Source organism: Saccopteryx bilineata, chromosome 1, assembly GCF_036850765.1.
Source record: "Saccopteryx bilineata isolate mSacBil1 chromosome 1, mSacBil1_pri_phased_curated, whole genome shotgun sequence".
Classification (NCBI taxonomy): Eukaryota; Metazoa; Chordata; class Mammalia; order Chiroptera; family Emballonuridae; genus Saccopteryx; species Saccopteryx bilineata.
The window spans coordinates 84,565,074-84,578,914 of NC_089490.1; the positions used below are offsets into that span (position 1 = coordinate 84,565,074).

Below are 13,841 nucleotides of genomic sequence, written 5' to 3' on the forward strand. Positions count from 1 at the left end.
CATACATGTGGAGGACCACAAATGTTTTCCAGGAGTGAGGGAGGAAGGGGTGATAATTTATACACCCTAATGCTTGTGATTGTCTTGCTCCCAACTGTTAAGCTTGCTGTTTCTGCACTACTGATGGGCAGACAGGGTTCCAGGCAGAAGCATGTTGTCTCTATCCCTTGAGCAACTGGAATTTAAGGTCTCCAAGAGGGACCAGCATGTGCAGGAAAAGTCTCCAACAGTAACATTCACTATGTGTAGCATTTGTTCAGTTAATGGAACTCATTCAGCATTATATTTGAGTATTGGGGTTCAGTTTTTTTAGGAAGAAACAACCAGTCAACTACTGGGTGGCAGGTAGTCTGAAATATACTAAAGAAGTGCCAGACTCTGTCCCTGTCCTCAGAAAGAACAGTTACTGACTGACTTGTTGTCACTTCACATTTTCCCAAAGTTCTTTCACATTGGTTACCACCCCTAAGTCACTTCCTACTCGAGAAGTAAGGAGTGCCAGGGATGACCTTGCTTTGTAGAGGAGGACAGGGCTCTCAGGACAGATGACTCAGTCCACAGAGGTAGAGCTGAGGTCATTTTCCACTCATTGCCACACTGTCTTCTCAGGGACTGCACCTTCCTGTGGAGAAGCACCTAGTTAATTATTAAGTACACATTTATGATTTTGGCTTTGATAACTACATCTCAGGAACACTCAGTACCATTTGGCATTATGGTCCAGCCTGTTAGGCTTAACTCAGACCCTAGCAGAGTAAAGGAAGCAGAACCAGGCAATTTTTTTCAGCCTGATCTCCTTTTGAAGGAGCGGGCCTGAAGATTCTCTTGTTGCCCTCAGAAGTGTTAGTTTCCCCAATTTTAGCTCAGTGTGTGGTAAAGCCAGATTCACATTTGTATATGAAAAAAAAACTCTGGGTATTGTTCCCTGACAGGCCTAGGACCTATGGGGATGTTCAGGCAGTGATATTAGTAAGACAGCCCTGAAGAATCAAGCCCTTTCTCTGAGGGAGCAGCCTCCTAGTCAGGCAGAGCTCCCAGATCTGGGACTTCCTTGGGACTGGGCGTGCAGTGTCCTGCTGGAGCTGGGCGGCATGGAGCCAGATGGTCTGGGTAGAATCATGGCCTAGCATTTACGAGATGTGGGGCCCTTGGTTTGAATCATTGCCCTCGGTTGCCTCCTGGTAAAATTGGGGACAATAATACATAATACATTTTTTACAGGATTTTTGAGGAACAAAAGTAATATATTTAAAGCTCATCTAGACCACCTATTGGTACTAAGAAGTGCTTGGGACATGGGGGCTGCTTTGATGTTGGTTTATTCCCACCCTGAACTTCCAGGTGGGGCAGCAGAACTGCATGTGGTTTGTTGGGCGGATAAAATGTATTATGCTCACTTTGTTAAAGATGGTGCTGCCCACGTGGAGGCCGTTGCCCAGGTGATATTAATGTGTGTGTCTGTGGGCTGTGGGCAGGCAGGATCCTTGTAGCCTGGGGCTTGGTTTTAGCACTAAGCCTTTCCCACCCGTTTTGATGTGGGGTGGTACAATCCCATCATGCCCCAGATAAGTGACTTTGTATTAGAAACTTCCCTATTTTGTATATTGGATTAAAGTTTATGAATCTACACTATAAAATGGGGGCAGAACAGGAGCTTGCTCTCTTGGTTCCTGAGATTAATATTAGAGGAGAGAGCAGAGAGGAGAGCAGAGAAAGGCCACGTGGAGGAGGCCAGAAGAAGCAGCCAAGATGGCGGAGTCTTGAGTGAGAAGCCAGTTTGTGTAGAGTTTGTGCAGGGAGAAGGAAGGAGATAAGGAACAAAGGTAAATAAGTCTGGTGAGCTAGAAACCTTTGATTCTAGGAAACTCAGATAAATCAGTAGCTTTGTGAGCACTGAATGTGAGTGGGTTTTGGAGCCCCATGTGTGTTTTTACTTGCCCGCCGGGTGCAAGCTAGGATTAAAGATGATGGCCCACCAGTTTTTGGCTCCATTGTTTCTTTACCGACTGTCTGAATCCAGTGTGAACCTGCATGGGCCAGGCGGCTGTGATAGTGGCCATAGCTACTGGCTTTACATGGTTGAAGCCGGCATTCTTAATTTGACACAAACAAGGCCAACTTTGGCCAAGAACCTTCTTTGGGAGTGTCATTCTATTGTTAGGGAGTTGTTGAATACCTATGTGGTACCATTAGGCAGGCAGCTCTTGTAGTTCCTTCCTTGGTGGCCTTGGTTTCCCTGTGGGGTTGAGCATGGCTCCTGGGTGTGGCCTAGTCTGCAGCTAGTTCCCACGGGGAGGTGGCAGGGCACACGTGGGTGAGTGTCTCTACACTAGAACAGAGGGCTGGTATTTGGACATCAGGGGTCTTTGATCAAGAAGCTCATTTTCTTTAAGAGTGTAGGCTGTGTCTGTTTCCTGTGCCCTGTTCTTTTACCTTAGAGTTAGTTGTCTGTAGCTCTAGGTCTCCTAGTCCTATATATCCAATTCCCTCTACCCCATACTTTACGGAGGGATTGAGTGATGTCTGAAAACAAGCTGTGAGGGAGGAAGAGAGAGGAAAGAAAAGAAAAAAGAAAACAAGCTATAAGGGAGGAACATGCATTGTGTCTTTGGGTGATGGGACCATGGATCATCCATCCGTCTTCCTGTCTTTCCTTTCTCTGCCAAACTCTCTTTGAGTTCTCTATGGAAAATAGGTTTTTTTGTCTTTCTAGTTTACAGATATATTAAAAAAAAAGAAAAAGCATGCCCAATTTGGTATATTAAGACCCCTTAACATTGGATCTTGCCATTTTTCCTGCTTTGTGTAAATACCAGTATGTAGCACAGGCATCTTGAGGCTTCATTCTGGTAATTGTCAGCATTTCCACTTCACATCAATTCATTTTACTTTGTGTACAGTATTAAAAGGGCAAAGAGGAAGTCCCGGGTTCGATTCCCAGTTAGAGCACACAGGAGACGTGCCCATCTGCTTCTCCACCCTTCCCCCTCTTCTTTCTATCTCTCTCTTCCCCTCCCACAGCCAAGGCTCCATGGGAGCAAAGTTGGATGGCTTCGTGGCCTCCACCTCAGGCACTAGAATGGCTCCAATTGCAGGGGAGCAACTTCCCAGATGGGCAGAGCATCGCCCCCTGGTGGCCATGCTGGGTGAATCCCAGTTGGGCACATACGTGAGTCTGACTGCCTCCCCTTTGTATTCCCTCCCCTTCTAACTTCGGAAAAATACAAAAAAAAAAAAAAAAAAAAAAGGCAAAGAATATTTTTTCTGTTTGTATTTGACAAATTTCATATTTGGGCCTTTCCTGATTCCTACTGATCTCGTTCAGTTTAGTTGTTTTTCAGTTTTGTTTAAAGGAATTTGAGGTTGGTCACCTGTGGTCTATCTGTATTCTCATCACTACCTCAGTTCTGGAAACTTAGCTCTTTAATGAATCAAGCTCACCAAGAGTAGCTGATAATGACACTTCTTTCTCTCTTTTCAATTTTGTTGACACAAGACCATTGTGTCACTGGGTCACATGGTGTTTTATGGGCTCTTTCCTTCCAGTCCCTTCCTGACCATTTCTGAGCCCAATGATGGCTGTTGTGACTCAAAAGGTCTTGTGGGTCCAGTAATAGGGGTTGATTGTTGTGTCATTGAGTCACAGGTACCAGTCAAAGCCTGCCCGTAAGTGAACAAATCTAACTCTACATATGGAGAGAACTTTTTTGTTTGAACCTGAAGGCTGACAGCTGATTCTGTTACTTTTATAAAATCACCAACCATGGATTTCCAGATGAGATTTCCTGGTCTCCCTTGAACCCATCTTGACCCCCTCCCTCCCCTTACAGATAGGAAGCCTCTCTCCTATGCACCTAAGCAGAGCTCATCTCCCTGTGGGTCTCTTTCAAGCTTTTCCCATGCCTTTTTCATGAAAGGACTCATTCTTACTGTCTTGATATTTTAACAGCATTTTATTCATTATACCTATAAACTTTTTTTTAAGTGAGAGAGAGAGAGAGTGAAAGAGACAGAGAGGAACAGATAGGGAAAGACAGGAAGGGAGAGATGAAAAGCATCAATTCTTTGTTACATCACCTTAGTTGTTCATTGATTGCTTTCTCATATGTGCCTTGATTGGGGGACTGCAGCTGAGCCAGTGACCCCTTGCTCAAGCCAGCAATCTTGGGCTCAAGCCAGCAACATTGGGCTTTAAGCCAGCGACCATGGAGTCATGTCTATGATCCCATGCTCAAGTGAGCGACCCTGTGCTCAAGCTGATGAGCCAGCACTCAAGCCAGCAACCTCAGGGTTTTGAATCTGGATCCTCTATGTCCCAGGCCGATGCTCGATCCACTGTGCCACTGCCTGATCAGGCTGCCTATAAACTTCTTTAGTTATCTTCAATGTAGTATAATATCAAAAATTTGAATTTTAGAACCACAGAACCTGGTTTTGATTCTTGATCTCACCATTTATAACCTTAAGCAAGTTTTATGTGATCTTCAGTTTCTCATCTGTGAAAGAAAATAAAAATACCCACCTCGGCCTGGCCTGTGGTGGCGCAGTGGATAATCAACCTGGAACGTTGAGATTGCCAGTTTGAAACCCTGGGCTTACCTGGTCAAGGCACATATGATAGGCAATCAGTGAACAACTAAAGTAAAGCAACTATGAGTTGATACTTCTCGCTCTCCCACCCCTCTCTCTCCTTTCTCTATAAAGTCGATAAATAAAATCTTATCATTTTTTTTCTTTTTCAAATTAGAGGAGAGAAAGATAGACTCCTGTATATTCCCTAACAGAGATCCACCCAGCAAACCCCGTCTGGGTTCGATGCTCTGCCCTTATGGGGCCATGCACACAATTGAGCTATTTTTATAGCACCTGAGGTGGAGGTTCCATGGAGCCATCCTCAGTGCCCGGGGACGATGTACTTGAACCAGTCGAGCCATGGCTGTGGGAGAGAAAGAGACAGAGAGAAGGGGGAGAGGGAGGAGTGGAGAAGCAGATGGTTGTTTCTTCTGTGTGTCCTGACTGGAAGTTGAACCTGGAACATCCACGTGCCGGGCCAGTGTTCTATCACTGAGCCAACTGGCCAGGGCCAATAAATTAAACCTTTTAAAAAAAGAAACCACCTCATAGGACTGTTATGAAAAATAAATGAGATTGTGGAATATAGTTAAAATTGTGCTTAAGGGAGCCTGACAGGGCGGTGGCACAGTGGATAGAGCATCGGACTGGGATGCAGAGGACCCAGGTTCGAGACCCCGAGGTCACCAGCTTGAGCGTGGGCTCATCTGGTTTGAGCAAAAAGCCCACCAGCTTGAACCCACTGGCTCAAGCAAGAGGTTACTCAGTCTGCTGAAGGCCCGCGGTCAAGAGAAAGCAATCAATGAACAACTAAGGTGTTGCAAGGCGCAACAAAAAACTAATGATTTGATGCTTCTCATCTCTCTCCGTTCCTGTCTGTCTGTCCCTGTCTGTCCCTCTCTCTGACTCACTGTCTCTGTAAAAAAAAAATAAATAAATAATAAAAATTGAAAAAAATTGTGCTTAAGGGAAATAGTTTTAAGTGCATATATTAAAAAAAGAAGGCTATAAATTAATAAACTAAGCCTTCATTTCCAGAAGTGATAAAAAGGACAAATTGAAGCCAAAGATCGTAGAAGGAAGGAATTAAAAAGGGAAGAAATCAAGGAGAAAGAAAAACATATATTTGATACATAGCTAAAATAAATGAACAAGCAAACAAAACTAAAAGTTGATTCTTTGAAAAAGAATAAAAATTAGGGTGCCTCTGATGAGACTGATCAAGAGAAATGGCACAAAAACCTAACGTCAGGAATGGAAACGAGGACATTATTGTAGATCCTTCATCCTTTAAGAGTCTCAGAGAGGGCAGTATGAACAATTTTATGCCGATAAGTTTGAAAAAAATGAACTGGATTCCATAGACAGCTACAACTTTGAAAAAATCAACACAGAGAAAAAGGAAATACACAAACCTACTTTTTAAAACATTTTTTATTGAATTTATTGGGGTGACATTGGTTAATAAAATTATATAGGGGAAATAAAATTATATAGGTTTCAGGTGGTATTCTTCTATACTTTTAACTAGAACCTGATTAAAACTGTTTAAAGAAAACTCCAGGAAGACAAGATGGCGCTGGAGTAGGCGGACACACCGACATCCACCTCCCAGAACCAAAGTGGATTACAAACTAATTTTAAGAACTATCATCTGGAAAAACCAACTTTGGACTAAACTAAGAGGACTCTTCAACCAAGGAACACTGAAGAAGCCACACCGAGACTGCTTAGTGTATCCCAAGGTTCTCTTATCAAGCCACAGTCGCAGAGCTCCAGGGAAAAGCAACCTGGTCTCATCTCTCCAGGCAGAGGAGAACAGAAGCTCCATCTCCACACATGCTGCAGATGGCTTTTCCAGTCTACCTGCATCATTACCAGCTAGAAGCAGCGGTCATTGGGACTTGGACGTGAGCTGCAAAGTATAGAATTGTGACAACAATTCCAGTGCCATGCGGACTTTTCCTAGATGTGGACTTTTCTTGAACTCCTGCTCCTTGGGGCAGCTCATAACAGACTGAACTGTGGTTGGGTTGCATTTTTCAGGGATTTGGCATGGTGTTGGGGCCAACTTGGACTTGATGAACATGTTAAGGACACTTTTTATGGATTCTTGCTGTATTGGCCAAGAGTTTGCTTAAAGGCTTTAATCACTGTAAAAAAAAAATAGACGACTGGATGAAGATTATGTGGCACATATACACCATGGTATACTATTCAGCCATAAGAAATGATGACATTGGATCACTTACAACAAAATGGTGGGATCTTGATAACATTATACAGAGTGAAATAAGTAAATCAGAAAAAAAACAAGAACTGCAGGATTCCACACATTGGTGGGTCATAAAAACGAGACTAAGAGACATGGACAAGAGTGTGGTGGTTACGAGGGGCAGGGGGAGGGAAGGAGGGGCACAAAGAAAACTAGATAGAAGGTGACGGAGGACAATCTGACTTTGAGTGATGGGTATGCAACATAATTGAATGTCAAGATAACCTGGACATGTTTTCTTTGAATATGTGTACCCTGATTTATTGATGTCACCCCATTAAAATAAAAATTTATTTATAAAAAAGAAAAGAAAACTCCAAGCCCAAAAGAAAGAAAAGAAAAGAAAAGAAAAGAAAAATAAATAAATAAAATAATGGCAAACACATAGTAAAAACAAAGTAGCAGCATAGTCATTTGTTAGGAAAAAAGAAAAAGAAAACTCCAGGCCCAGATGACTTCACTGACAAATTCTTCCAAATGTTTAAGGAGAAGTAAAGCTGATCTTACACAAATACCCATTTGCGATAAAAGCTGTTAGTAGAATTGTAGTAGAAGAAAACTTTTTTAGCCTGAAAAGTAATATTTTTAAAAATGCTATAGCAAACATCATACTAATGGTGAAAGTTGAAAGCTTTGTCTTTGAAACCAAAAGGGGTCTCAACATTTTATTACAAGTCCTCTCTAGTGCAGTAAAGCAGGGAAAAGAAATAAAAGCCATGAGAATTGTAGAGGAAGAAATATGTGTAGAATACCCAAATGAATTTATAGATAAGTTATTAGAAAAGTGTGCAAAAAGGGGGAAATAAGTAGTAAAGGCAAAGTTGTTGAATACATGGTGAATATACAAAAATTAGTTGCTCTGTATATTAACTATAAACAGTTAAAGTACAGAACTTAAAAAGATACAATTTAATATAAAAAATAATTATATACTGAGTAATACCCTAACCTGAGGTATGCAAGGACTCTATGCAGAAGATTCTCACTGTTTGGTCACTGTTGAGAAAAATTTAAAGAAGACCTGAATAAATGGGGTATATTTCATGGTTTAGGAGATTTAGTATTATAAAGGTACATATCTGTTCTCTCAGAGTGGTCTGAGGATTCAGTGAAATGTTGGTCAAAATCCCAGCAGGGCTGGTTGGCTGGTGGAACTGAAAAGCATCTTTAAGGTGTATATGGAAAAACAAAGGGCCAAGCACACAGCCAAGCCACTCCTGAAGAACAAAGTGGGGCCTTCTTCTACTTGATACCAAGAACTCTTTTTTTTTTTTTTACTTTTTCTTCTAGATACCAAGAATTCTTAGAAGAGTGTGGCAATTGAGACAATGTAGTATTGTCACGAGGACAGACAGAGAATAGAACAGAGAGCCCAGATAAAGATCCACACATCTGTGGACAAAGCTGGCAGTGCAGGCTGGGAGGGAAAGGAAGTGCTTTTCAACAGATGGTGCTGGAACAGTTGGATAGCCACTTAGAAAAAAGTGAAACTTGGCTCATCTGTCATTAAGACAAAAATCATTTTTGTGTATGAAAGGTAAAGACTAACCAAAGCAAAGTGAAACCACTTAGAGCAGAGGTCTCAAACTCGCGGCCTGCGGGCCGCATGCAGCCCGCCCACCAATTTTGTGCGGCCCGCAGACTGGCCCGCAGATTAATCCACGAAGTTTGATTAGTCTGCGGGCCGCACAAAATTGGTGGGCGGGCCGCATGGCAACGAGTTTGAGATCCCTGACTTAGAGGATAATGAAAGTGAATGACTGTCTTATGACCTGAGCGTAAGAAAAGACTTCTTAATCAAGCAATAAAAAGCACTAAGTATAGTAGAGAATATCATTAAATTAGACTACATTAGGCCCTGGCTGGTTGGCTCAGCAGTAGAGCGTCGGCCTGGCGTGCGGGGGACCCGGGTTCGATTCCCAGCCAGGGCACATAGGAGAAGCGCCCATTTGCTTCTCCACCCCCCCCCCCTTCCTCTCTGTCTCTCTCTTCCCCTCCCACAGCCAAGGCTCCATTGGAACAAAGATGGCCCGGGCGCTGGGGATGGCTCCTTGGCCTTTGCCCCAGGCGCTAGAGTGGCTCTGGTCGCTGCAGAGCGACGCCTCCTGGTGGGCAGAGCTTTGCCCCTGGTGGGCGTGCTGGGTGGATCCCAGTCGGGCGCATGCGGGAGTCTGTCTGACTGTCTCTCCCTGTTTCCAGCTTCAGAAAAAAAAATATATATACAAAAAAAAAAATTAGACTACATTAAAATTAAGAATTATCATCAACCAATGAGTGCATAAGTAAGTAGAAAAACAAATCGATTTTTTCCCTCCTTTCCTCTCTAAAATTAAGAAATAAAATTTTTGGTTTTTATTTTAAGAATATGCCACCTGAGCCTGACCAGGCGCCAGTGCAGTGGCTAGAATGTTGGCCTGGGATGCTAAGGACCCAGGTTTGAAACCCCAAGGTCCCAGCTTGAGTGTGGGGTCATCCGGCTTGAGCGTGAACTCACCAGCTTGAGTGGGAGTTGCCGGCTTGAGCATGGGATCATAGAAAAATGACCCTATGGTCACTGGCTTGAGCCTATGGTCACTGGCTTGAAGCCCAAGGTCACTGGCTTGAGCAAGGGGTCATTTGCTCTGCTGGAGCACCCCCAACCCCGGTCAGGGCACATATGAGAAAGCAATCAATGAACAACTTAGGTGCGGCAACTGAGTTAGTTGATGCTTTTTATCTCTCTCTTCCTGTCTATCCCTGTCTATCTCTCTCTCTCAAAAAAAAAAAAAAGACTATCACCTGACCTGTGTTGGCGCAGTGAATAGGGTGTCAACCCAGAACAGTGAGGTTACCAGTTTGAAACTCAGGGCTTGCCTGGTCAAGGCATGCACGAAAAACAATCAGTGAATTAAAGTGAAGCAACTGTGAATTGATGCTTTTCACTCTTTTCTCTCTCTTTCTTTCTGAAAAGAAAAAGAAAAAGAAAGAAATGTAAGAATATCAATGCAACAAAGGACACTAAGAAATGAGAAGGTAGGGTACAGAGCAGCAGGTATAATTTATGCGCGACAGTGAGGGAATCAATGAACCTTGCTGTGTGGCTGCGCTCAGAGCAGCAGACTGTTGGTGAGGACTGGACTTTATCTGTGTGTGTGTGTGTGGGGGGTGAATGCACAGCATTGTGGTTTGTTTTTTACATTTTATGTTCTGAAAATTTTGAGCTCAGTGCTGAGGTGGTTATGGTCAGTGGTTACGAGCATGGCTGGTGCCAACCTGCCTTTAGTAAGATATCAGTGCTACCACTTGGGCAAGCTCCTTACCCTTCCTGTACCTCAGTTTCCCTTGCTGTAATAAGGAGCATGATGCAGTAGTCCCTTCATAGGTTAGTTACTAGGATTGATCCCAGTTTGCAGCCCACAACAGGGGCTCCCTTGATGGGAACTCCATCATGAGCCAAGTACCCTTTTAGATTGCCAGCGCTCAGCCCAGCGTCTGGCATGTGAGGGAGGCTCCCACAGTGATGGATGATGCTTGGCCTCATTACCGATTGTGGAGGGCTGGTGGTGGTGTCAGAGTGGTGGGGGAAGTCAGTAAAAGTGCTTATCCTGCCTGACCAGGCGGTGGCACAGTGGATAGAGCATCGGACTGGGATGCTGAAGACCCAGGTTCGAGACCTCGAGGTCGCCAGCTTGAGCGCGGGCTCATCTGGTTTGAAAAAGGCTCACCAGCCTGGACCCAAGGTCACTGGCTTGAGCAAGGGGTTACTCGGTGTGCTGAAGGCCTGTGGTCAAGGCACATATGAAAAAGCAATCAATGAACAACTAAAGTGTCACAATGAAAAACTGATGATTGATGCTTCTCATCTCTCTCTGTTCCCATCTGTCTGTCCCTATCTATCCCTCTCTCTGTCTCTGTAAAAAAAAAAAAAAAAAAAAAAAAAAAAGACTTCCTTGGCTCATCTCTAATCTTCATATGGTCCTATGAGGGAAATGCGCTAGTCTTTATTTTATGGCGAGGCCAACTCTCAAAAGAGGTGCTGCTGCTTCCACTTAACTGGTGATACTTGATTTCAGAGGAGCGGATGAGACTACTGCTGGGCGGTACAGGAAGAACTCCCAAGAATGGACTGTTGGGTGTACCAGTCAGTGATGGGGAGAAGGAGAAGGGTCTTACCAGAGAGGGTGGGGAGAGACAGGATTTCCAAGGTTGGTGCAGGTCACTGGGGGGATGGGACAGGTGGGCAGGGCCCCAGGGCAGGGAAGAGGGGGCCTCCGGAGTTGTAGGGTGAGAACTAATGTTGCCTGGGCAACCATTTTATTGATGGAAATAGAAATTGTAAATCGGGATGACTTTTACCTTGGGAATTAAAAAATCACAGTGCTATGTTGTTCTTATAGGTTGCCTACAGATTTGGAATACCTGCAGTTCATCTAAATTTAAGAATCCTCTGTTGCTCCCTCACCCTTCGGAGAGATGTCGGTCACTTACGATGATTCCGTTGGAGTAGAAGTGTCCAGCGACAGCTTCTGGGAGGTAATGCCCACACTTTCTTCCCCATGATATGGAGACCAGGCTGGTGCCTGCCAGGACTTTTATTCTTTTGGTGGTTGGGGTAGGGGTGGTGAGTTGAACTACAGTACTCTGAAACCAGTCCAGGTATTTGCGGTCAGATCTGGCAACAGGTATGGCTAAGCTGTCAGTGAAAGTGGTGAACTTACCTTGCTAGAAAAGTCCAATGGCTAAAGAGTTTAGAGGTGTTTCAGAGGTCTTGTTAGTTTGTTCATTCTCTGGTCTTCCTTTTCATGTTGAGCTATGTTTGACTTGGAGTGACATATGCTCATCACTGGGCTTAGCCTGAAAGGCAGTTTTGGTGTGTGTTTTGTGTAGAAAAATGGGCCCTGGCCAGTTGGCTCAGCGGTAGAGCGTCGGTCTGGCATGCGGGGGACCCGGGTTTGATTCCTGGCCAGGGCACATAGGAGAGGCGCCCATTTGCTTCTCCAACCCCCCCCTCCTTCCTCTCTTCCCCTCCCGCAGTCGAGGCTCCATTGTAGCAAAGATGGCCCGGGTGCTGGGGATGGCTCCTTGGCCTCTGCCCCAGGCGCTAGAGTGGCTCTGGTCGCAGCAGAGCGACGCCCCGGAGGGGCAGAGCATCGCCCCCCTGGTGGGCAGAGCATCGCCCCTGGTGGGTGTGCTGGGTGGATCCTGGTCGGGAGCATGCGGGAGTCTGATTGTCTCTCCCCGTTTCCAGCTTCAGAAAAATACAAAAAAAAAAAAAAAAAAAAAAAAAGGACGGCGATGATATGACATCATGCTGGACAGTGCAGGCAAAATGCCAGAGGGCTAAACAAACTGCCCTGAAGCTTGTAGGAGCATCTTCCTGTCTGTGCCCATGAGGAACACCCTTCCTAATTGGATTATTTTGTGGATTTTGGTAGTTGCTCTTCCTGAGCCCCACTTTCCCTGCCTACTGGTAAAGGAAAGTCCGTTTTGATTAAATTTTGTTCTCATAGCAAAACCCCTCTCTTTCCCCTTTCCCAGCAGCTGTGGGCTTAGTGAAAAGAGCACTAGCTTTGCAGTTGGAAAGATCTAGGTTCTGATCCCAGCTGTGCCCTCACTAGCTGTGTCACTTTGAGCAAGTTACTTGCCTTATCTGAGACTTAGGCTTTTCATCTGTAAAGAGGGGATGAGACTGGCTTTTGAGGAGGCTGCTAGGATGAAGTAGAATGCCGGCGTTGGCTTCCATGTGGGTGCTGTCCTGGCACAGCTGGCTCTCACAATGCAGGAGGTGAGGATGATGCCTTGGAGCACATGGGAGACAAGCACAAAGGAGTTTTACAAACTTAGACTAATTAGGTGTACAATTTTCTCTGATATCAAATGCCATCTGATATCGTAGACTAAGGGACAAGTGATCACATGGGGCCAAGTGTAGTAAAGGAGCTCAAAATTCTACTAACACTTTTCTTTCTTATGCATTCGGGACAAGGTCATTATTGACTTTGAGCTGAATACTTCATTTTATTAAAAGTATATGTTGATTGAGCACCTACTGTGGGCTAGGCCCTGTGAAGCTCCACAAGGTATGTGATAGTCTGGGTCTCTACCCTTAAGGAGCTGGCTTCCATGGAATCAAGCAAATTGACAAGTACATAGGGTGCAAGTGCCTCTGTCCCTGCCCTTCAGCTGACAGCAGTCTTCCTGGTGGGTATCTGGGCCGGAGCTCAGATTTCAGGAGTCAGAGAGGCACATTGTCCAAGGGAGCATTTCATAGAAGATGGCAAGAGTAACGGGCAGCCACTGGGTTTGGGCGTGTCCCAGCCATGGGCAGCTCCCGGCTTTCTCAGATACACTCTCTATGGCAGAGCTGGTTGGTGGTAAAGCTGAGTGAAGCAGTGTTAGAACTGGTAGTCACAAGATGCAGCTTGGGAGTGCCTCTGGGACAGCGCTAGAACTCAGGCCCGCCCCTGTGCCCTGTGCATACATCTGTGCTCACAGGCAGGCTGGCTGCACTTGCTGGCCCCCAGGAGGCTGCGGTCTTGCCAGCTTTGCAGAAGCACTCAGAAGCCAGTGGTGGCTGTGTAGAGGCTTCCTAGGGGCTCCTGGGAGGCTGGCCTTGAGAAATATAGGTCCTTGTTCTTCTCAGCACTGAACCAAATCATAGACAGACTCCTTTAGAGGTGTGGGGGAACTTTCATTTTATAATGGTAGCGACACTTTATCTGGTATTACTCAACGCCTGCCTTGGGCTAGGTAAGGATGCAGCGAGCATGGCACACACGGAAGGCCTTGTGGTTGATAGACCAGCGTGGGCAATGGAGCCGGTTCACACACATGCTTTGGAGCTAGGTGGCCTGTCACTTACATGTATGTGGCTTTGGGCAAGTTACTAATTTGTCTTTGCCTCAGTTTCCCAATCTGTAAAATGAGTTGATGATGGTACCCACGCCTAGCTTGTGTGAGGGGTAAGGGGATAAGTGCAGGTAAAGTGGGGCTGTCCTTCTGCTGTGGACATGCA

The 13,841-nt window shown here is 45.1% G+C and overlaps 1 protein-coding gene across 10 annotated transcripts in view; it reads left to right on the plus strand.

The window, feature by feature from the left end:
* Positions 1 to 13,841, plus strand: part of PACSIN2 (protein kinase C and casein kinase substrate in neurons 2) — a 157,603-nt gene that overhangs the window by 101,169 nt on the left and 42,593 nt on the right. For all 10 annotated transcript variants that reach the window (XM_066256275.1, XM_066256265.1, XM_066256285.1 and 7 more), the window contains one exon: positions 11,224 to 11,359. In XM_066256275.1, the coding sequence (XP_066112372.1) occupies positions 11,300 to 11,359 (60 nt within the window). In that variant the 5' untranslated portion in view covers positions 11,224 to 11,299. The remainder of the gene's footprint in view (positions 1 to 11,223; positions 11,360 to 13,841) is intronic.